This window comes from Protopterus annectens, chromosome 6.part0 (genome assembly GCF_019279795.1).
Source record: "Protopterus annectens isolate FY-2018-M chromosome 6.part0, PAN1.0, whole genome shotgun sequence".
NCBI lineage: Eukaryota > Metazoa > Chordata > Ceratodontiformes > Protopteridae > Protopterus > Protopterus annectens.
Window position 1 is genome coordinate 33124883 of NC_056737.1, and position 25424 is coordinate 33150306.

A 25424-nucleotide genomic window follows, 5' to 3' on the forward strand; every position below is an offset into this window, starting at 1 on the left:
AACCAATCACTACCAGTTCAGATCCCTTCCCTTTGGTCTCACCACAACCTCCAGGGTGTTTACCAAGGTGATGCCGATTGTAGCGGCTCACTTGAGGCTCCAGGGTATTCAGGTCTTTCTGTACCTGGGTAATTGGCTCTTGCTGCCCCTTCAGAGCATCTACTGTGCCAAGCCAGGGATTACTTCATTCAGTTAGCGAGCAAACTGGGTATTACCATCAATCTGAACAAATCTTCTCTAGCTCTGGTACACATTCTGGATTTTATTGGGGCGCATTTGGACACTCTTCAAATGGGGGTTTTCCTCACCACAGACAGAATACGCAGTCTAAGATTTCATGCTTTACAAATTCTTTACGTTCAAGTATCTACAGCCAAAGCACTTCTAAGGGCATTGAGCTCCATGGTGGCCACGATCAATCTCCTGCTGATGGTGCTCCTTCATATGAGAGTTTTTCAGTGGGCACTTGTGGTCCAGTGGTCTCTGTTAGACCTTCCTCTCTCCTTTCCATTGAGAATCTCAAGGGTATGCAAGGACTACCTTCGGTGGTAGATTCAATCCCCAGATCTCCTCAAGGGGCGCTTCTTTCACCCTGCCTTTCCTAAAACCACGGTGGCCATGGACATCTCCCAGCTAGGGTGGGGGGGGGGTACTGCTCTGGAAGGATGATCCAAGGCACTTGGTCCCCCTCTGAACCGATTTGCATATCAACGTTCTAGAGATGAGGGTGGTCCTTCTTGCGTTGCAGGCACTTCATGCTCATCTTCCTCTAGGGACGATTGCCATTCACACAGACAATATGGCGGTAGTCTGGTACATCAACAAACAAGGGGGAACCAGATCTTATCCCCTCTGTCGAGGAGCCGTAAGAGTGTGGGAATGGGTGACCTCCACCGGCTGCTTTCTAGTAGCAATGCACATTCCGGGACAGTCCAACATTCTAGTGGACAGGCTCAGCAGATCTATCCTGATGCCTTACAATTAGTCTCTGAATCCTTCAGTAGCAGAACAGATCTTTCTAAAGTCAGTCTGCCGTGCTACGATCTCTTCGCATCTCCTTCCAATGCGAAATGCAGTGAGTTTTTCCCTCTGAACCCCTCTGAGGGGGAAGCCCCCAAAGGCAACACTGGTTCATGCTTGGCCTCCTGGTCTCCTCTATGCTTATCCACCGCTTCCTCTTGTGTCGAAATTTCTTCAGAAAGCTCGAAGGCTGGAGAGCACTGTGATCCTCATCGCCCCATTCTGGCCTGGCCAGGTTTGGTCCCGTCACTGTGGTCTCATCTAGTTGTTCCTCCATGGACATTGGATCCAGTTCTGGATCTTCTTTCTCATCCCTCAGGGATCCCTCACCCAGATCTGGACAGTCTGAAGGTCACGGCTTGGTTGCTCTGGTTCCCATGATTATCAGGACTCCTGGATAGTCATCCCCTGTAAAGTCCATTTTGGTACCGCCTCACAAATCCTCCACCAGAAAGGTGCATCATAATAAATGGAGATGTTTCTCCATATGGGCCACTCAGCGGGCTTTAGACCCTTACACAGCATCTCTTTCGGCAGTCTTAGATTTTCTGGCAAGCATCTTTCATCATAGTTCCTCTACAGTTAAAGTGCAACTGGCAGCTATTTCTAATTTCCATGTGGGGGTGAATATGTCTTCCTTGGCTTCTTCCAAACTTTGCAAGACCTTGCTTAAAGGTGCTTTTTTACTTAGACCTCCAGTTAAGGAACCTCCGCCTCCGTGGGATCTTACCTTAGTGTTACAGGCATTGGTTTCTGAACCCTTTGAACCTGCAGCCTCAGTTGATTTGCAATTTTTAACCTGGAGAACTGCTTTCTTGCTGGCCATTACCTCAGCTAGAAGAGTATCAGAGCTTCAGGCTCTTTCTATTAAGGTACCTTACATGATCTTTCACAAAGACAGAGTGTCGCTGCGCTCTAATCCATCTTTCTTTCCAAAGGTGGCCTCTGAAGCCAGTATTAACCAGACTATCAATTTACCAGTTTTTCCCCAACTTCCAGAACAAAGGGAATACAAACTGCATCTGCTTGATGTCCATAGACAATTGAGATTTTATTTACACAGGACGAAACCTTTTCATAAGTCTGATCAACTATTCGTGTCCTATGCTAAACCCTTCTTAGGCAAGCCAGTTTCCAAGGTAACAGTTGCTCACTGGATTTCTCTATGCATTGCTCGAGCATATGCTGTGAAAGGTAGGTCTTTTCTAGGACAAGTGAAGGCACATTCCACTCAATCTATGGCTACGTCAGCTGCCTTCTGGTCTAGGGTGTCTCTGGACGATATCTGCTCAGCAGCTACTTGGTCCTCATCTCATACCTTTATTTCACATTACAAGCTGTACATTGTGTCTAGGAACAGAGCATCCTTTGGCTCTGCGGTGCTCCGGAATATCCTTCCATGAGGGCCACCTAGGAGTTTTTGGTAGCTGGGGACTCTGTCCCACAGGTTGAAGACCAAATGAAGTAAACTACTTCAGATAAAGAATTTATGTATTCACCGTAACGTTCCATCTGAGTAGTTGTACTTCATTTGTCTTCACCCTTCCCCCCCTCCTTCCCCCTGACCTTATCATTGGTGCAGTCTGCATTTAGCTTTGCATAAAGTGTGTGGCCCTTGACTCTGTCTAGGCCTGGAAATGTCATGAAGATTCTTTATGATAATGTGATATTGGGTCGGGTATCTGATACCTTTTAGGCAGCAAACTAGATTTGAAGGGAGAAGGGAGACAAGGGGGCATTATGGGTAAGGGGAGGATTCTGAAGCCTGGATCCATAGCTGGAAAATGCGGCTGTGTCAGATCCGAGACCCACAGGTTGAAGACAAATGAAGTACGACTACTCAGATGGAATGTTATGGTGAAAACATTAACTTCTTTTTTCTTCATGGCTAAAGGTTAATGAAATTTTTTGAAATTTTTGAAAGTACAGAAGTAGTTTTCACATGGGTAGTGGGAATTAAGATAAAAAATGAACAGACACCAAGCAGTGCAAGTAGAAGCACATACAGTGACATGTGTCTTAGCATGGATAACTTTAATTTCAGGTTAATTAATGTCTGTATTAGCAGCTCTCTGATTGGGGCTGTTACTCCTATTAGGAGGGTTAAACTTCATTATTTGAAGATGTACATATTTATGTGTGTTTGTATTAAGTTAATAAGTTATTGGGGTGTTCTGTGTGTGTGTTTGGTTTCTCGTTTGAGGGTTTTTATTAAAACAAAAAGTCTTGTAAAATTTGCAGGAGACACATTTGGAAAGAACTGAGACTATGAATTTGATAAAGAAAGGGTATCAGAATGGATGTTCTGCAGAATATCAAGAACAAAGGAAAAGGGGAGTACTTATATTAATTGCTAGTCGAGGTCCAGTAGTGATAGAAGAGGGGAAAGTGTTAATGGTAGATTTGTAGTATTAAGGGGACACTGGCAAGGGATGAGGATTACACTGGAAAATATTTATATTCCCCCTAAAACTGCTATTTTGGAGCTTAAAAACAATTTTGGGAGAGATAATCAGGTTTCAACAGGGAATATTACTTACAGGTGGGGACAGGAATTTGATTTGCAACAATGAGGATGTATCTGGGGGGGGTGTCTAGAGTGGAAAATAGAACAAGAGTATAGATGTCTGAAGAAATTGATGAAAATGTTGAGTATGAAAGAAGACATGAATTCAGCTGCAGGAACTCAAAGAGAATTTATGAAGGTTGTGCGTTAGGCCCGGCAAGCCAGCACGTAAAAATCTACTGCCAATCATTAGCGGACCGGAGTTCCGCTGTGGCGACCCCTAACTGGGAAAAGCCGAAAGACATTCTCTAAGGTACAGTAACTAGGCGAGACTTGATAGAAATTATATTTCACAGGAACACATCCATTTAATTGGGAATTCTGACACACATCCAGTAACTGTTTCGGATCATGCTGCAGTAATTACTAAGGTAAAAATGTAGGGTAATGAAGTAAAGATGAGGCACTTGTGCTTCCCCACCAGTGGATGTTTGGAAAATAGGAGGGAAGAAAGTAATAAAAGTTTGGAAGGTATTGTTTAACAGTATTTTAAAAGGAAGAGAGGCACCAGCGTCCTGGAAAAAGCTGTGATGGCTGTAATACTTAAAGATGTTAGTAAAGACCCCTCTGAACCATCTTTATATTGGCTCATCTCAGTTCTAAATCATAATTATAAAGTTAAAAACAAAACAAATGCTCCACATGCAAGCCTCCAAAAAGTCAGTATATAAATAAAGAAAAACAGGAGGCCAACTCAGCTGACAGCATAAAACGAAATCCGTCACAGTCAAAAAATCCAGCAACGATGTAAAACACAGCTTCTTAGACACCAACGAAGTATTTAATTTCCTTTAATGAGTACAGGCAAGCGCTTTCACCATAGAAGGCTTCCTCAGGCCATTAACATTAGATAAAAGAAGGTTGCATTTATATAAAAAATTCATGACATCACTTCCTTAATTGATACATAATTCATGAAATAATTATTGTTATAAGTATTATCATAAAAAGCACACAATATTGGTTACAATTAAAATTACATATAAACTAGATTTTAAACATCACATAAAAATAAATACTCAACTATTTCCTAAGCTTTTTACCTTTTAAAATAAGTTTAATAGGGACCCTATCGTTCAAACCTGGTGGGGCATCTGCTCTTAACCTAATTATCCATTTTGTCCCATTCTATTCCATACATCACCCTTTCTAATAGAAGGCAAAAACTTTTGAATCACCATAAATTTAAAACAATGATCTGTAGAAGTTTCTATTATATGTTTTGACAATGCATTTTTGATGGATTTTATTCTTATGTTATATATATGCTCCCTCACTCTATCTCTCAAGCGTCTATCAGTTTTGCCCACGTAAAAAGAACTCTGCTGCTAAAAATGTTGTAAGAAGAAATGTTAAACATAGTACTTTAACTAGTAATGAATTTGAGAATGTGGTTAATGATGCTGCTAATAATGCTGTTAATAATGTGATTGTAACCTCAGCTGATATACGTCAGAAAGATGCAAATACAATAACTGAATTGGGAGATGTAGAAGTTCTAACAGTAGGTAGAACTGAAAATATGGGGTCGAATACAAATGGTAAGACGTTAGAGACCAATAGTAATAAATGTGAGGTTGTTAGAAAGAAAACACCTACTTTTAGTAGAGAAGATATGAATGTTAATAGAGAGATGGCCCCTTTCCCCATATCCAAGATTCGGAAGGGTGGGAGGGATCGCTCTATGAGCAGAGGGAGACAGAAGAGGAGGTTAACAGAAGAGGAAGTTACAGGACCCACGTTGAAAAAAAATGTGGGAAAAAGTAGTACCACATTAATTTGGAATATTTCTAAAAAAGTTTTGACTGAAAATGAAAGTCTGTTACTAGAGAAAGGCTTATCATTTATACCCTCCACAAAAAGCGATATCACTGATTCTGTTTTAGATCTAAAATTATTTGTAAGAAATCTTCAATTAAAGTTAGATTATGGTAATAGCAATGTAAAATATGTGAACGTACTTAGAAAACCTAGTACCTATGTTCCTAATATGCACCCACTTATTGAAGCATATTCTAAACTTGTTGAACAAGAATTACATGACATTAATAAAAATAATAGGGATAGAAAATGGTATGGTAATCTGTGTCCTGAATTGAGAAAAGCTATGAAGACTCTTAGAGAAGATTCTAGTATAGCTATTAGGCCCGCAGATAAAGGCGGCCCTATTGTTATAATGAATATTGAACAGTATATACTAAGTATGAATAAGATGTTAAGTGATAAAAAGTTTTATCAAAGAATTAATAATGCACGAGTTGATGAAATTATTGATGAAGTGTCTAGGTTCCTTTACAATAGCCATGATATAGGTACAATAGGTGATGACTTATATAAATATTGTTTGATTAATGAACCTCTAATACCATGTATTCAAGGGTTACTGAAAATACACAAAGACCAGAGTAACCCACCTATGAGACCAATTGTTACAAGACAAGGTTGGGTCACCGAACCAATTTCATTATATCTTGAGACTAAATTGAGACCTATTGTAGATAAATATGTACATGTCTTAAAAGACACGAAACAATTTTTAACTATGTTACATGATGTAATGAGAGATATACCAGAAACATGTAAATTTTGGATGGTAACTATGGACGTACAGTCACTTTTCACTCAGATTCCGAATAAGGAAGGAATTGAGAGTGTGTGTAGATGTTTAGAGGAACATCAGAATATAACTAGAAATTAAATTGGTACTATTTGTGAACTGATGAATGTGGTATTGAGCTATAATATTTTCACCTTTGATAATCAGATATTTCATCAAAAGGATGGCGTAGCAATGGGCACATCTTGTGCCAACAGCTATGCCAGCCTTGTCATGGTTGATTGGGAAATTGAACAACTATTTAATTTAGACAGCTATAAACGAAGCATATGTTTTTATGTTCGCTTTGTAGATGATTTGTTTTTTATTTGGAGATCTGAACTTTCTGAATTGGAAAAATTTTTTCATTAAGTGAATTCTATGACTCATTACTTAAAGTTCACTATGTCAGCATCGGAAGAATACATCTCTTATTTAGATGTATATGTAGAGAGATTACCCTGTGGCCTGCTCAATACAGGTGTGCATAGGAAATCTTGTTACAGAAATTCTCTGTTACATAGATCGAGTATGCATCCTAATTTTATATTTAGGAGCATCATAAAGGGACAGGCTATGAAGGCATCTAGAATGAATCCTACAGATCAAGGGTATAGAGAAGAAATGGATAAGTTGAAAAATCGATTATTAGAAAGAGCGTACACTTTAGAAGAGATTGAACAAAATATAGTTACAGTGGATACGCTAAGGAAAAGCACAGTGTCTCCATATTTTGCAGATAAAGAAAATTATGAGGAAGGACATGCTGTAAAAGTTTATGGAGAGACAGAAATAACTCAGATTAGTATGTACTATACCCAGGATGACAGATATATTAGAGATGCGTATAAAAAGTTTTGGGACATACTGAGAGTGGATCCTGAAGTTAATAAGATAGTAGATGAAGTCCCAAAATTTAGATATAAGAATAGGAATAATCTACATAGGATACTTTGTAGTTATGGGCGTATAGAATCACGTGCATACATTAAGAATGACAATGAACCTACAAAACCATGTCAGAGGTGTAACTTTTGCTCATATATTAATACTTCAGGATTTTTTATCCATCCTGTTAGTACAATATAATTTTCTCCATTCAGCTAACTGTAATTCCAAGCACGTAGCCTATCTAGCGACCTGCTGTCCATGCCCTGCGTTTTACGTGGGAAAAAATGATAGACGCTTGAGAGATAGAGTGAGGGAGCATATATATAACATAAGAATAAAATCTATCAAAAATGCATTGTCAAAACATATAATAGAAACTTCTACAGATCATTGTTTTAAATTTATGATGATTCAAAAGTTTTTGCCTTCTATTAGAAGGGGTGATGTATGGAATAGAACGGAACAAAATGAGACAAAATGGAGAATTAGGTTAAGAGCAGATGCCCCACCAGGTTTGAACGATAGGGTCCCTATTAAACCTATTTTAAAAGGTCAAAAGCTTAGGAAATAGTTGAGTATTTATTTTTATGTGATGTTTAAAATCTAGTTTATATGTAATTTTAATTGTAACCAATATTGTGTGTTTTTTATGATAATACTTATAACAATAATTATTTAATGAATTATGTATCAATTAAGGAAGTGATGTCATGAATGTTTTATATAAATGCAACCTTCTTTTATCTAATGTTAATGGCCTGAGGAAGCCTTCTATGGTGAAAGCGCTTGCCTGTACTCATTAAAGGAAATTAAATACTTCGTTGGTGTCTAAGAAGCTGTGTTTTACATCGTTGCTGGATTTTTTGACTGTGACGGATTTCATTTTATGCTGTCAGCTGAGTTGGCCTCCTGTTTTTCTTTATTCATAATTATAAAGTGTTTGTCTAGAATGGCAAAGGTAATGCCAACATTAATAAGTTTGGAGGAGGAGGCAAACATTCGGCAACATTAACAGAAAAATGATGATCCAGTGGGAAGTTGAATATAAGAAAATACCACTGTTGGTGGTTCCTGATGCAGAGAAAGCATTTGACAGAGTAAGCTGGGATTTTGAGTATGGCAATGGAAGCATTTGCATTCCCTGTTAAAAGTACACAAATGAATTGGTCTAATAATAGCAATATTTATGGGGGCACGATAAAATGAAGTATTTAGGAGTATGGATTAAAAAAGATAAAGGATTTGGCTATCGCTGCTAAGTATATGTGGCAAGGGACTAAATAAAAGGTATTGCAAAAAAACTGAGAAACTGGAAGCTCTTACTTGCTGATATGGCTAGCATAATACAAGCAGTAAAATGTTTTTGTCCCTTTAGTTTTATTTACATGTCAAACATGTTTTTATCAACCAGAGGATACGTTGTGAACAGTAATTAATAAAGAGTTGAAGGTTTTTATTTGGGGTAGGAAGAGGTCAAGGATCAAGTAGGTTAAGTTGATCCTCCCAACAAAATAAGGAGGTTTAGGATTACCTGATTTGATGAGATATTTCAGAGCTACACAGTTAAGGCTGTTATACTTAACACAAGATAAAAGCTACAGTTCAAAGCGGAAAGGGAAGATGATGAAGGCTGGGAGGGGGGAATTTAAGAAATATGGAAATAATGGGATTTTGGATGCAGATCCTTCAGGAGAATAACAGTCAATCAGAGTATTATATGCAGAAATATACTAAAGAACTAAGCCAATATGAGAGTGGAAAAAGGAGATTTTGTTGATGGTGTGACTGCAATTAGTGGTACAGAGAATAGACAAAAGGGGGCTGGAATTTACTGGAGGAAGCTGAAGGATTGCCCGACTGTCCTCTTCTGGAGACAGTCAGGGGTCTTTTGTCTATTCACCCAAAAGCTTGGGAGGCCACCACCTCAGACGTATGGGTATTGAGTTATATTCAGAGGTTATTACATTCCCTTTTCAAAGGTTGCAAACCTTTGTCATAAGCATCACCCAGATGTTCCACCCTGTCAGAGACTACAGGCAGCTGTAGAGAGTCACAGTCTCTCAGTAGGAGTCATCCAAGAGGTCCAACCACACCAGCAAGGATTCGAGGTCTATTCCAGATTCTTTTTAGTACCAAAAATAGAGCAAGGACCTCAGACTGAGGTTAGTTTGTGAAAAAGGTCAAGTTCTGGATGGTTACAGTGCAGTCCATCATATCCCTTCTGAGGAAGGATGGTTAGATGTGCCTGACCAGATCTTAAAGACATCTACCATAATTTAAAAAATAAAGATGTCAGGAATAATCCAAAAAGCGTGTAATGAACACCACTTTAGTAAGCGCTTTCGTCACTTGTAATGACTTCCCCAGACTGAATAATATGTAAAACACAATTGACAGTTTAAATAGTGCATACACCGATCACATCATGAACATTAACCGTGTGAACAAAATAATTCATCAATGCTGCAGCCTTTTTCTTTTTAAATAGGGTACAAAGTCATCCCTGTTGGTTAGTCCTGGTGGAAATCAGGCATTCAACCTTACCTGCCACAAATACTCTCGCCAGCCTAATTCCTCTTCTGCATCAAAACTTTTTTCTTAATTTAATATTCCCTCTAAAAGAATTTAAATCACACTAAACAACTGCTAGTTTTATAATGCTTTGCTAGAGCATTTTTAACATTACCTATCTCAACAGCATGTTTGTGTTTATAGATACGTTTGCATAATTCCCTGCTCGTACGTCCAACATAAAAAGAGCAAGGTTGACACATCACTAAATATACAACAAATCTACTTTTACATGAAAAATAACTTTTAGATCCATATACAAAATCATTAATGTTAACCTAGTCTACCCCAGTCAATAAATAATGACATAACTTACACTTAGAACATTTAAACAATTTTGTTCTTATTGTTGACCAAAATGGACTTGTTAAGTTTCCCTTGAAAATAATTTTTAAAGCTTTTACCTCTTTTGTAAATAAACTGAGGTTGGTCACCCACTTTATCTTTAAATTTAATACAACTTTATATTATTTTCCAGTTATTTCTAATGATAATCTTGATAGTATTAGTATGTAGATTATTACTAGCCGGCATAGAAATTTTGTAATCTTTTTTTGTCATCCACAGATTTAACCGCTATCTCCTTCCTCTGTCTCATTTCCTTCACCGCTGTGAAAGACCGGGAAACCACTTTCTGTGCTTGAGTGGAAGGGATAGAGTTGCATGCTGGCAATGTCCCTTACAGATGTGTAGGCTGTCCATTGTATGTCTAAACAGACACTGCAAGTCCAAACAAAATGTAATAGAACCACAAAAGGAAGGCACATTCTTTGAGCAAAAAAGTTTATTCTCTTTTCACACACTCTAGTGCCTCAGCTGTTAAGCCTTCAAGGAGTACAAATACAATGCAGCTTCCCTCACCCCATATATATTCAGTCAATTAAACAATTAATTAAATCAAATACTTCCGGTTAAGGTGGTGGTGCTGCGGTAGCGTTGTCGCCTCACAGTAAGACATCCTGTTCGATTCTCAGCTAAAGCGTCTTCTGTGTGGAGACATGCGTGAATGGGCGTACCTTCGTTGAAGGTTGTGTGTCAGGGCTGGCAACTCGGCACGTAAAAAATCTACTGCCAGTCATTAGCAGACCGGAGTTCCACTGTGGCGACCCCTAACCGGGAAAAGCCGAAAGACACAACAACAACTTCCGGTTAAGTTCTGTGTTTAAACCCGTGGGAACTAAGGTATCAAATTTCTAAGTAAAACGTGCTTCTTTATACAACAACTTTTCTTTTACTGCTACAGGGTCTAAAAAAAATAGATCCCACTTGTTCTAAAACACAGCCTTGCAACAGTTTAAAATTACTTACATTAAATTCTTTAACGTGCATAGCTAAAGGACCATCACAGTTAACTTTTGTAATGTCCCTTATATGCTCGTGAAGACGCACTTTAAACTTTCCTTCACTTTCACCTACATAAAACTTGTTACATGGACATTTCAAAATATACACAATTCCTTCTGTATTGCAAGTATAACATCCATTTGGAAAAAAATTTACAAAATTAATAGTAGGAAAGTTCTTTACAACATGAAAACAAATAGAACATTTCCCACACCTAAAATTGCCATATCTTAAAATAATCTGTCTATGTATTTGTACTTCAGGCATTTGAAATTTACTGTGCACTATTATATCAGAAATACTACGGCCCTTTTTATAAGAAATCAAAAGTTTGCTTGCTAATTGCACAACATTGCATGTCTGCCTTCTGAACTGTAAGCCATCCTCCACAGGAAAGATGTACAGCTAAATAAAAAAACTGAAACCACCCCTAATGGCTGTCTAAATGATGACTCTTAGCCCACTGATAGGGAATGAATGGGACATTTGGCCGGTGGGGGCTGATGATCGACAGGCAATGTGGGGCAGAATGTACACAAGTATTACAAAAAACTTGGCACAGATAACAAATTACTCATTCATGTAATTACTTAATAATTTAACTGTAATGTCAGTTTCATAAACAGAACTGTGACTGCAAGCTATGCAAAACCAACTGGTGCCTGCTGAAATAATCCAAGTGTAATAGATTTTATAAACGGAACTGTATTATACATAGTTACTAAGAAATATTTGTCTGTAGTATGTCCTAGCAACCCCTGAGGGGCCTTTATTTAAATCAGTGGTGCACAGCCTTTTTGTGGGGAGGGCCACTACACCAATTCTTAATGCATTTGCGGTCCACCTCAAAACATAGTAGGTCATTACGAGTTAACAGTAGGTATGCAGGATTGTCGGATTTCTGATGGGTCAGGTAGGGAGAAAATTAAACAGAAGTAGCTCAGTTTTGCGATTTTTTTTGATTGGCTCCTATACCGGCATGTGGGCCCATCAAAGAAAAAAATAAAGTGGAGGCTGTTTCGCCAGGATTTTGACCAGCAGAGCGGGACTCAGGATCGGGCTGTTGATCCCGGGACAGTCCCGCTGAAATTGAGACATCTTGCAACCCTGGGTACAGGTGACTGGTATTTTACTTAAGACAGCAGTCATGAAATTGCCTGTTTTCTACATCAACTTTGCATTTAACTTTATTCTGGCTTGCAGCCATGACTTATTACAAACTCTTGCAGAAAGTTATTTACAAGACTCTAAGTTATAAACAAGAAACAATAGTTACTTCCGCTGCTAAAATTAGAGGTGTGCGCAACTGCAATCAATTAGCTAAGTAAGCACATGCTGGAAAGTTTGCATGACTGGGGCAAGGCGTAGTATTCTTTCACTTTTTTAAAAAAAAATTTTGGTTACTCTCTGAGGGCTGGATGGAATTGCATGGCGGGCCGGATTTGACCCCGGGCTGGACGTTGTGCACCACTGATTTAAATTCATACTGTCTGTTTTGATTCTCATTGCTTCCTTAGAAGTTGTAGTACTGCTTGCTTACCTACTACCAATGAATTTTGTACAACTTTTTGTATTTACTAAAATTTTGAGGAACTTCTCTCAAAGGACTATGTAGAAAAGTGTCTGTCATGAACCAGTCAGGTTATCCCGGTCAACAAATGCAAACAAATAAATAATATAAAGGTGGTTAATATTACAGTCCTCACAATGTCATAGACAAAGCTTAAGTAGTGAAATTTCCATATGTTTATACTTCACCATATTCCATAATTTTAAACAATTTCAGTAAAAATCTTAGATCTGAAGTAGTTAACTTAATTTTATCTGCAACCTGTGGGTCTTCGGATCCATATTGTATCAAAGCCGGCAACTTTTCAAGGATCTGCTCCAAGCTCCTCCCCCTTACACATCACCACCTCCTACCTTCCCCCAGATCTCATTTGCCACTTCGTGCATCAGCATCGTGGTCTCCGTAGCTCTGACCTTAGGGTTGTAGTAAGTGCTTTTTGGAAAAATATTTTTTACCTTGTTGAATGAGAGTTGGTCTTAATTAGTTCCCTTTCCTCCCCCAATCGCTTGTTCGTCATAAAAACTAGTTTAGTCTAGTAGTTGTAGTTGGTGTAGTAGTTTAGTGTAGGCCAACCCTTCCCCTTAGGTGTGCTTGATTTTTAGTGTGTTAGAGTGTAGTAGGTGTGGCTGTGTGTGTGTAGAATGGCAGATCAGCCTAAACCTACATTTAAGAAATGCACAGAGTGTGGCCATAAGCTTTCACCGGCTGATGGTCACACACTCTGTGTTGTTTGTCTATGAGTTCCACATTTGTCTACTCAGTGCAGAGTGTGTGCCGGGTTTAATCCTAGGGCCTTAAAGGAGAGGAAGGCAAAACTGGTGACTAAAGGCCTTCTCCCTGCTTCTATGCTGGACTCATCTTCCTCGGTCTCGGCTTCCACAGCTACCACCCAACCCCCCCCCCCCCCCCCAGACAGGGACTTATCCTCCCACTAGACCTGTTGAAGGGGAGGCAACTGGAAGAGAAAGGACAGAGATAGAGAGAAGAAAGGGGTTAGGCCCCATAAATGGTCTCCAGATCGGGAGTCCTTCCCTAGCCCGCCTTTCAAGGTGTCAAGACATGTGTCTCTTTGGCTCCACTCCCCTAGGTTCTCCCCAGAGCCAACGGAGCCGAGGCCTTCATCCAGATCTTCACAGCATCCAGCTAGATCCGAGTCGGTCACTTCCTCGCGCTCGACTGGGAGTCTTTCTGAGATAGATATGGACAGGATGATGAGATTGATTTGGACCCAAATCCAGATGGGAGTCCTGCCAGGCCCCTCTCCCTTTGGAGGGGGGACCACCATGCCCTTCTTTCATCCTATTTCTCCTTCCACAATCTGGGCTGTAGGTTCGGGGTTTATGGATCCAAGGATCTTTGGAGCTGGGGATTCGGTGCCGATGGTTCCTCCAGCCTTGACTCCGGTGATTACCTTCAGTTCCTTGGATCTGACCGGTTCGGATCTGAGTGGCTCTCGGGGCCAAGGATGGGGATTCAGACCCGAGAGGATGGAGGTGTCTTCGGCTTTGATGTCTGATCCGAGCCGTTTCTTCGGAGCTCCGGCTACCCCAGCCTCTGCCAAATCCTCACGGCAGACGCGGGGTGAGCCTCCTCCTTGTGTGCTAAGGAGGTGCACTCTCCATCGGCATTCAACGTGCTGGAGAGGATTCTCTCCCAAGGATCGAGACCCCAGCTTATTTCTTTGGATTCCACCCAGACTCCCTCAGATTCAGTTACGACTCCCTTCAGCTTGTCCCAGGGACAGCCCGTGCTCTGGAGGAACCCCCTGCAGCTCACGAGCCCTCTTCAGAGAGTCCCACTGAAGAGGATCCTCGTAAGCACACATGTAAAAGGAGGCATCTGGACTCCTCCGAATCCTTGACAGAAGACACTGATTTAGATGAAGGAGAAGGTTCCCCCAGGTCACCTCCCGAGAATGTCTCCTTTGGAGACATCATGGAGATCCTCCGCCAGAGGGGAGGTTGGTCAGCCCCAAAACCTTCTACGGATGAATCAGTGTTCCTGGAGGCTTTTGCCACAGACCCATCTACGTCCTGGGTGTCCCCGCCTGTGGATCCCTTGGTGGATCTTATCACCACGCGGGCATGGAAGGAGCCTGACACCATAGAGCCGATACCTAAATGCCCGGACAAGATCCTCTCTAAAGCCTCAGACAGGCAGACCTGATATAAAGGCTCCCCCGTGGATGCTATGGTGGTTGCAGCAGCCACCAAGAGAGAACTGGCTTAGGAAGATTCCTCTGTCCACCCTCTGGACAAGGAGTCCAGGGCGGTAGATCAATTTGGGAAGCGAGTGTATTCTTCAGCGACATTTTTCATCCGAGCACTTAACTATTTGACACGTCATACGACTGCAGTGAGACCTAGTCACAGAGTTAGCTGAGTCGCCCCCAGAGTCTTTGTCTCCGGAGGACAAGTGTCTGTTCTCCGTGAAAATGTTGACTCTGAAGTCAGTTTCAAATATGTTTATGCGCCTCCTTTCCCATGCTATGGAAGGAGCAGTTAGGGTGGCTAGGACTGGCGTGGCTATGAGGCAACACGCTTGGCTCAGACTGTGTCAATTTGCGGACCCCTTCAAGGCATCTTTCACGAGTGCTCCTTTCGATGGTTCTTCTCTTTTTGGGAAGACCATACGTGACACCCTTGTCCAGAGTGAAAAAGATGGGAAGACTTTGTCTGCCATCAGAATCCACTTCTCTAGCCCTCAAAGATCCTTTTCTAGGAATCAGAGAGGGCAAAAGAAGATGTGGTTCCGGAAATCACAGTTTTCCTGGGACTTTCAGGACAACTCGTCCCCTAAAGGCAGTAGGGGACAGGACAGACGCTGCACCAGAGGCAGAGGGGGTCCAAGGAACTTTGGGTCTAGGGAGCCCTTTTCGGACATGCCCATGCAACAGCTGTGAGGGGTTGTCCGACTGTCCTACTCTGGAGGCAGTCGGGGGAAGGTTATCATTTCATGCAATGGCTTGGGAGTCCATAACTGCAGATCATTGGGTGCTTCAAATAATATCCAGAGGCTACACCATCCCATTTGTTATCCCTCCTGTCAAACCAAAGCACCTTCCAGATGTCCCACCTGCTCAAAGGGAGACAGCAGCGCTAGAGATTTCCAAGCTGCTTCACAAACAAGCCATCGAACCAGTCCCCCCTGATCAGTCCGGATCAGGCATTTGCTCCAAGTTCTTTTTAGTGCCAAAAAAGACGGGGGACCTCAGGCCCATTTTGGACCTGTCAACCTTAAACCTGGTTGTCGCCAAACAGAAATTCTGGATGGTCACCCTACAGTCCATTTTACCTTTTCTTTGAGAGTGCAACTGGATGTGCTCGATAGACCTCCAGGACGCTTACTACCACATCAAGATTTGCAGAAGTTCCAGGAGATTCCTTCGCTTCTGGCTGGGAGCCAATCATTTCCAATTCAGAGCCCTACCCTTCGGTCTCACCACAGCCCCCAGGGTGTTTACCAAAGTAATGGCAGTCGTAGGGGCTCACCTGAGGCTTCAGGGAATTCAGGTATTCCTTTACCTAGACGATTGGCTCCTCGCTGCTTCCACCAAGCATCTTCTTTGCCAAGCCAGAGATTCTGTCCTTCATCTTACAGACCAGTTAGGGATCACTATCCATGTTTCTAAGTCCCTTTTGGACCCAGTGCAGATCTTGGACTTTATTGGGGCACGGCTGGACACCCTTCAACTGAAAGTCTTTCTAACTCCAGACAGGGTCCAGAGTCTTCGGGCCCATATATCAGTAGTTATTGGCCCCAGGTTGCCGAAGGCAGGCGACATTCTAAGAGCCCTGGGCTCGATGGCGGCAGCAATCTCTAGCCTCCCCTGTGCACGTCTTCACATGCATGTTCTTCAGTGGACTCTAGCCGTACAGTGGTCTTGGCTAGATCTCCCCATGGAATATCCCATTCAAATCAGCAAAGCCTGCAGGGCGTCACTCCTCTAGTGACTCCAATCACTGGAGATCTTATTGGGACGCCCATTTGTTTCACCCACAGCCCAAGCCACAGTGACCATGGATGCCCCCCAGCTCGGGGAGGGGGGGGCATTATCTGGGGAGGACTGTCCAAGGCACGTGGTCCCAGATCGAGACCAGATTGCATATCAATGTTCTGGAGATGAGCGGTGCTTTTAGCGTTGCAAGCTTTCCACACTGTTCTTCCTCCGGGAACTGTTGCAATTCAGTCAGACAAACATGTTGGTTGTCTGGTATATCAACAAACAGGAAGGAACCAGATCTTACCCTCTGTGTCTCGAGGGAATGAGAGTGTGGGATTGGGCGATCTCCACCAGTCGATTTCTGATTGCAACCCACATCCCGGGACACTCCAACATTTTACCAGACTGATTGAGTTGGGCTATTCTAATGCCATATGAGTGGTCTCTGAAACAGTCGATAGCGGAGATCTTCCTTGCGAGGGGTCGGCCTTGCTGCGATCTCTTCGCATCTCCTTCCAATGTGAAGTGCAGCAAGTTCTTCTCTCTGATTCCCTCACCAGGGGATCCCTTCAGAGACGCTGTGGTCCATGCTTGGCATCCCGGGTTACTGTACGCTTATCCCATGTTACCACTCATTCCGAAGTTTCTTCAGAAAGCTTACCGACTGGGGTGCAAAGTGATCCTCATTGCCCCGTTCTGGCCTCGTCAGGTGTGGTTCCCCTTCCTCTGGTCTCATGTTCTAGCTCCTCCATGGGTTCTGGATCCCTGCCCGGATCTCATTTCTCATCCCTCGGGCACTTGTCCGCTCAACCTGGACAGCCTCAAGCTGATGGCTTGGTTGCTCCAGTTCCCTTGATTTCCAGGACTCCCGGTCTTTCATCTTCAGTAAAAACTATCCTGGTGGCATCTTATAAAGCCTCCACTAGGAAGATTTACCACAGTAAATGGAAACGATTTGCTATTTGGGCTTTTCAGAGGGACCTGAATCCTTTTACAGCCCCTGTTCCTGCAGTCTTGGATTTCTTAGCCAACATTTTTCAGCAAGGGGGTAGTTCCTCCACTGTGAAAGTGCAACTGGCAGCTATTTCGAATTTCCACGTCGGCGAGAACATGCATGCTGTGACCTCTTCTTGACTGTGTAAGGCTTTCCTTAAGGGCACCTTTCTTCTGCGTCCTCCGGTTAAGGACTCTGATCCTCCCTGGGACCTTACCTTGGTTCTCCAGGCTTTAGTTGCTCCGCCCTTCGAACAGGCAGCATCAGTAGATTTGAAGTTTTTATCCTGGAAAACAGCCTTCCTAGTGGCCATTACGTCGGCTAGGCAGGTTTCTGAGTTTCGGGATCTGTCTGCCGTGCCCCCTTACTTGATCTTCCATAAGGACAGGGTTTCTGTCTGCACAAACCCTTCTTTCTTGCCATAAGTGGCTTCTGAGTCAAACATTAATCAAACAATTAACCTGCCTGTTTTCTTTCCAAATTTTCAGAACAAGGGAGAATATAAACTGCATTTACTAGATGTTCACAGGCAACTTTGTTTTTATTTACACAGAACAAAGCCCTTCCTTAAGTCTGACCAGTTATTTGTGTCCTTTTCTAAACTCTTTTTGGGTAAAGCCATCTCCAAGGTCTTTTGCTCTAGGGTTTTATTGGACGACATTTGTGCAACATCAACTTGGGCGAGGTCACATACCTTCATTTCTCATTATAAGCTGGATTTGATCTCCAGAGGCAGAGAATCCTTCGGCTCTGCAGTGCTCAGGAATATCCTTCCATGAGGGCCTCCCAGGAGTTTGAGTAGCTGGGGACTCTGTCCCACAGGTTGCAGATAAAATGAAGTTAACTACTTCAAATAAAGAAGTTATGTACTCGCCATAACGTTCCATCTGAGTAGTTACACTTCATTTTTCTGCAACCTTCCCACCGTCCTTCCCCCAAACCTGCTCATGGTTTATTGTCAGTTGAGTTGCTGATTAGTGGCAAACTCGATCTGAGGGGGAAGGTAGGAGCTGGTTATGGGTAAGGGGGAGGAGCTTGGAGCTCAGAGCAGATGCTTGAAAAGTTGCCGGCTCGGATCCGAAGACCCACAGGTTGCAGAAAAATGAAGTGTAACTACTCAGATGGAACGTTATGGTGAGTACATAACTTTTTATTTGTTGTATAACTACAAAAAAAATGATTAGTTGTTCATCTAATACTTCACTGTAGTTCAGTACAAACCTAATTGCAACTTCTTATGACACTGTGTGTTTCAGTCATATGCTTGCCTTTTGCTCAAACACTTAATGGCGCTTAACCGTTGAATGGGTTAATATTAAAAAGTTTTTGACAGGTGTACTTTTCATTTATTTTGCTGCCTTTGCATGTAGACAGTGTACACGTTATTACTACATGTGGATATATGCTTTGTAATTTGCAATATTAAATGTATGTATGAAAAATGTTTAATTACAGTGATTTTCTTTTTTCTTTTTTTGACAGGAAAGAGATACTAGTGAGAGTAGTATTTCACTTCCTTTGAACCTTGGTGCACCCTTTCCTAAAGCATTTCACCGTTTTGAAATGAAGACTGAGGTAAGAATTTCCATTTTTTTTGTTGTGTTTAATAACAACTATTGGTAACCTTTCCAGTAAATTACAAAGTAATATAATTTATGTTACGTACTGTCATATTGTGATTTTTAACATGTATGTAGGAGTGATATTTATATATATTTACATGTATGAATCTAATGCATTGTGTTGGCCATGGGAAAAGTAGTTGTGAATAGAGGTATGGGTGTTGGCCATGTATTTCCCACTGAGCTTGAGACTCTTTTTTCAGGGCAGAACAAACAGGTAAATTTGGAGAAGATATGAATATTTTCATTTAAATTAACAGAAAGATTATAATGTGTGGTATTCAATAAACAGACTACCTTAATGTCATACGGCCCTGCTACCCTATCTCTGGAAGTCTACCAAGCCTCAGAGCTCCTCCCATTGCCTGCCTGTGGGTATGATGGACTGATCACCTGAGGGTACAGGGACTGCCTTTCAGACAGGACCCTTTCAGATTTGTAGTGCCACCAGGAAGACGAGGACCTCTGAAAATACTGCTATTTTTTTTTTTGGGGGGGGGGGGCTTTCAGCTGCTGAGAACAGGTAAGAAGCCCTTTTAGATTGTATTTCCTTCCTATGCATTTTTCTATCAGGAAAGCTTGCTGATATTCCATTTTTTTTAATAGAGGTTATGATAATTTGAGGTGATTGAGCAGGATTACATCATTTTAAATGATTATTTTGTTTAAATTGCAATTTTGGAGTCTATGTTTATGTTAAACATGTCTGACAAGAATTCTTTAGCAGCTTGTGATATTTTATTTATTTTTTATTTAACATTTTTTTACTGGGAAAGTCCAACTTGGAATGAGACAATTTTCAGCAGAGGCCTGGGGAGAAACTCTCCAGATGTGTGTCTTTGTAATGATAGATACATTTGAATTTGAATTTCATGGGTAATGAAAGATATATTTCTTGTTTAATACTGTTTTAGACTGTATCCATTCATTTTGACTGAAACTAGCCTTTTTTTATACAAAATGAGGGGACTTTTATTCCTGTATTTTATGCTTGGAACTGTCATTTTCTTAAGTGCAGTCCTTAGTTACCCCAGCAGAAATAGACTTCAGATTGCTTTTGGCACCATTTTGTATGTTAAACATTTCTGACAGGAATTTTTCATCATTTTGATTTATGTCTTGTCTAATACTGTTTTAGGCTGTTTTTAATCATTCGGTGTGGAAATTAGCCTTTATTTGTTTAAACTGGGGACATTTTGTTATGTATTTTGTGCTTTAAACTGTGTTACTGAAAATGCTGTTTGTTTCATGCAGTGTTCAGAATAGTATCTCTACATAAGTAGTCTTTGGTTTGATATTTAGAGGGAGAATAGTGGGATTTGTCTACTCTTTTACTGGGCTGACCATACAGCCAGTATTTGTTATTGAGGTGAATAGTTTCCTGTCCCCTGGCCTGATAGATTCATATGCAGTGCACCCTACCATCTATCCATTGTGCACCTAAAAAAATTAGAAATAAGTTAAGAAATGTACCTCATTCTGCAGCTTGTGACTCCACGGCAGCCTTTAGCAGGCTATTGGACCACTCACCTTCTTTTGCCACCAGTTCTCCTAATCTGATGTGGTGTTAGTACCACAATTGCTCATGAAATGAGGATCAGACACGTCTTCCAGGGCTTGTACCAATGTCTATTTCAGGTACAGGAGATCAAACTCTTTAGCTGCAGGGAAAGTCAGAGGTGCAGAACTATTGCCAGTGCTGATAACACTTCCTGCCAAGGATTCTCCCACTTGTCTAATACATGCAAAAAAGATGCAAAAAAGAAACAAGACCCACCATGCTACAGGGAACAGACTCTGACTGGGTTTCCACCTGAGGTGCTGGCTATGGCTACATCCATTGTTCAGGCATTTTATTGCAGGTGCAAAACAGGGTTATGAGCAATGCCAGGGTTCACACTCTCATTCGACCACCCAGAGATCCTGATATTTTGAAAGGGATTCAGAATCTGACATTCCAGAAGTGTTAAGAGTCTGAGCAGTCAACTTTCCCTCAGGAAAACAGGTGCAGAAAACCAAGGAGATGTTATCTTTTTCAAAAAGGCTGCCTATATTTAGTGATGCATTCAATTGGGAGCAATGTTTGCCTGCTCCCAAGGTCAGAAAGGTATATGATCTTTTGAAGGATGAGGCCCTAGCAGTGGTGACCTTCCTTCCATTAATCCCAGTGCTGGAGGATGTTTTTAAGAAATCTTGCAACTCTTCTTTATTGAATGAGTTTGCCTAAAAGCTTTGGCTGGCTAAGACCTGTATGCTATCAGTTGAATGCATAAGTGAAGCTAAGTAACTTTTATCTGCACTTTTATCAAATAATACACAATTTAAAGTAATTTGTTTGTGTTGCATTGAGGACTATCTATCTGGAAGCCGTGACTCTGTTTTTCAGTAGTACAAGTGGTATTTTCAGTAAAGGCTTGTTAAAAATCCTGCATAGCCAGTGATAGTGGGGGTAGTTTCCTTCATTGTTATTCAGTTTCTGTCTTATACAAGTGGTACAGTGAATTATCGTCTGTTTAAACTGTGAGCTTTGGCTGGCTAAGACCTGTATGTTATTAGTTGAACGCATAAGTGAAACTAAGTAACTTTTATTTGCACTTTTATCAAATAATACACGATTTAAAGTATTTTGTTTGTGTTGCATTGAGGAATATCTAGCTGGAAGCTGTGACTCTGTTTTTCAGTAGTACAAGTGGTATTTTCAGTTAAGGCTTGTTAAAAAAACCTGCATAGCCAGTGATAGTGGGGGTAGTTTCCTTCATTGTTATTCAGTTTCTGTCTTATACAAGTGGTACAGTGAATTATCTTCTGTTTAAACTGTGAGCTTTGTCTGGCTAAGACCTGTATGGTATCAATTGAACGCATAAGGGAAGCTAAGTTACTTTTATCTGCACTTTTATCAAATAATACACAATTTAAAGTAATTTGTTTGTGTTGCATTGAGGAATATCTAGCTGGAAGCTGTGACTCTGTTTTTCAGTAGGTTCCCGCCCATCCTCCCTGTTTTTGTCTTTGGTGTTGATCTTGGTGGCTTTGAAACTGCCCGCCCCTCTTGTAAATTTGCACTTGGATACTCCTCCTGGGCCCATCTCATTTGCTCACTCAAAAAAAAAATGCATCTGCTTTTACTGTATTTGTGTTTCTTCCTACTTTTTTGCTTTTGCGTCATCTTAAAAGTACTCAATTGTATTTATTACTGCTTGGTGTAACTCACTCTAAGCCTTTTAGTTTAAGCACTTGGGCTTCAGACCAATTGTTTTACATTAAGAAGGTTTGTGGTCTGCACTGTAGTGGCAGGACAGGTAGCTTACATCCTTCTAAGTTGGGAACTGCTGTTTGAGGGCTCAGTGTTTGTTATTCTAAAAGTGTATTAATTCTGGTTTAAGCACTTGGGCTTCAGGCCAGTTATTTTACATTAAGAGGGTTTGTGGTCTGCACTCTTGTGGGAGGAGAGGCTGGACTCTGCCCTTCTGAGCTGGCAATTTCTGGTTAAAGGCTTATAGTGCCTGCATATTTGAACTGCTTCTTACTGAAATTGGTACACCTTGTTTGCTGTAGCATAGACTAGATCCAGGCCTGCTGAATCTAGCTTTGTTTGTATAACTTGAGCACTAATCCAGGCATTCTTTAAAGTACTCAATTGTATTTATTACTGCTTGGTAGTAACTTGATTAAAGTGTAGCTATCATTCTAAGTCTGTTGGATTAAGCACTTGGGCTCAGACCAGTTGTTTTACATTAGGAGGGTTTGTGGCCTGCACTGTGGTGGCAGGACAGGTAGCTTACATCCTTCTAAGTTGGGAACTGCTGATTGAGGGCTCAGTGTCTGTTATTCTAAAAGTGTATTAGTTCTGGTTTAAGCACTTGGGCTTCAGGCCAGTTATTTTACATTAAGAAGGTTCGTGGTCTGCACTCTTGTGGGAGGAGAGGCTGGACTCTGCCCTTCTGAGCTGGGAATTTCTGGTTAAAGGCTTATAGTGCCTGCATATTTGAACTGTTTCTTACTGAAATTGGTACACCTTGTTTGCTGTAGCATAGACTAGACCCAGGCCTGCTGAATCTAGCTTTGTTTGTATGCTTGTTTGCTTGTTATTTCCCTGAAATGCTAATTCCACCTAAAACACGGCTTTTAAGCGCTTCTGTGGATCCCTAGTGATATCTACATTGCTTACTGTACTTATTTCCTTGTTTCACTTGAAAGAAAGTTACTGTTTGTCATTTTTGCATTTAAGTTACCTGTAACACATTGCATTTAAGTTACCTGGCACTTGCTCACTAAAGCAATTATATAAGTCAGCACTAAAAAATTAAAAGTACTACACCCTCACAAACTCCCCTTAAGTACCTTGTTCCCCATTGGCCCTTTTTTTCAATTATAAAGGAATTCCCAATACTATTCTAGCATGCTCAAAGGTCAGTTGTCAATCTCCTCTCCGGTCCAGCTGGTGAATCTGGGAATCTTGAGGCAATGTTGCAATTGCCTCATGTACACAGACAACCCTCTCCTCCTCCCAACAAATTCCAACACATGTGAGAGATGCAACCATATAGCCAAACTGGAGGCTAAGCTCTCTCAACTCAGTACTGGCGTAACCAGTCAGGAGGAGAAGGAAACCACACTCACTACAATTCCAGTCTCACATAGACCTACCACGACAGCAAACCAAACACGTAAACACACAAAAACATACTCGGAGGATCTAAATAAAAATCTGCCTAAGCAGCAGAGACCTCCAAAGCAGACACCCAAGCAACCGCTACCCCAAAACAAAACACGTACAACACATAGCTCACAAAGCCAGTGTGCCGAACAGTCACAGCCCTTAAGGCTAAACAACACACCTGATACACTTGTAGTAGGTGACTCTATCGTCAGGCACACTGGAGTCCCGCTCACCAGGCTGAACAAGGAGAAGATCACGGTGAGCTGCCTGTCGGGCGCTAGGATCCGCCACATAACACAAGCACTCAGGTAACTCCAAGGCAAGTACAAATATGACTCCGTCATTATCCATGCTGGTGTGAATGACCTGAGACGTACCTTCCTGGACTACATGAAAAGATACATAGAGGAGCTCTCTGAGCATGTAGCCCAGGCCGGTATGACCCTGACCTTGAGTAGCATCTTACGCTCACCAAGAATGATGCCACAATATGAAGACAAGATGATTAATTTCAACAATTGGCTTAAGTATTGGTGTCATTAAAAGGGGATCCAATGCCTGTCAGCCTGGGATGACATGCTCGACAAGTCACGATGCTTCGCTAGGGACGGCTTGCACCTGTCACCCCTGGGCTTTCAGATATTGGCAAAGGCTGTTGCTACCCCCATAGTGCCTTTTTTAGGCAAGGCTCAAAAGACAAACCCACCTCCATAGGTATCACAAGGGATAAGAAACTAAGAGTAATGCTACTCAACACCAGAAGTCTAAACCTCAAGATGCATGCACTCAAAACTCTCCTTAGCATGGAGAACATCGATATCTGTGCAGTAACAGAAACCTGGTTCAAGGCTCCCGAGAGCACCCCAGCACTACCAGGTTATACCTCATACCATGCTTTTCGGCCCCAAAACTTGGACCGAACCAGAAAAGGTGGGGGAGTATCAATATTCGTCAAAGATACCCACACCTCCAGGTTGGTGGCACAGCACGAAGCATCAGAGACTATCCATGTGCAACTAACAGTGGGTAAAACTGCCTTCCAGTTTATAGCCTGCTACAGACCACCCTCCCAAACCCAGGAACCCCACTCGGCCTTCCTGAGAACACTGGAAAATATGAAGGTCTCTCCAAGCACCATTATATTGGGCGACTTCAACTACCCAGACATAGACTGGGAGCATTACTCTAGCTCCAGCACCCTAGCTCAAAGGTTCCTAGAATTTATAAACTCAAATGCTATTGAACAACTTGTTACCACTCCCTCAAGAGGGTAAAACATATTGGACCTGATCATTACCAACATGGGGACTCTATGCTCCAGACCAGAAGTGTATCCCTCACTGGTAAGATCAGACCATAAACTAATCTCACTGGATATTCACATCCCGACCCCACCCCCTGCCCAGAAAACCACAGTGAAAAACTTCTCTAAAGCAAATTTCACACTCCTCAAAACCAAGGTGGAATCCTTCAAAGCCCCCGGGCCTGTGGAAAATATGGTCCTGACCGCAGAATCCTTTATAAACGCATTCTATTAACACCTTCAGGAATGCATGGATCATGCAATCCCAAATAAAACCAAGACCCAATCCTCCAATGGCAGACGTCCTGTCTGGTGGACCCCAGCCATAAACAAACTATACAATA

At 41.6% G+C, this 25424-nt stretch overlaps 1 protein-coding gene across 3 annotated transcripts in view; it reads left to right on the plus strand.

Annotated features, from left to right (window-relative positions):
- The window catches only part of RPAP1 (RNA polymerase II associated protein 1), a 2926740-nt gene that overhangs the window by 509791 nt on the left and 2391525 nt on the right, over positions 1-25424 (plus strand). For all 3 annotated transcript variants that reach the window (XM_044073828.1, XM_044073829.1, XM_044073830.1), the window contains one exon: positions 18978-19070. In XM_044073828.1, the coding sequence (XP_043929763.1) occupies positions 18978-19070 (93 nt within the window). The remainder of the gene's footprint in view (positions 1-18977; positions 19071-25424) is intronic.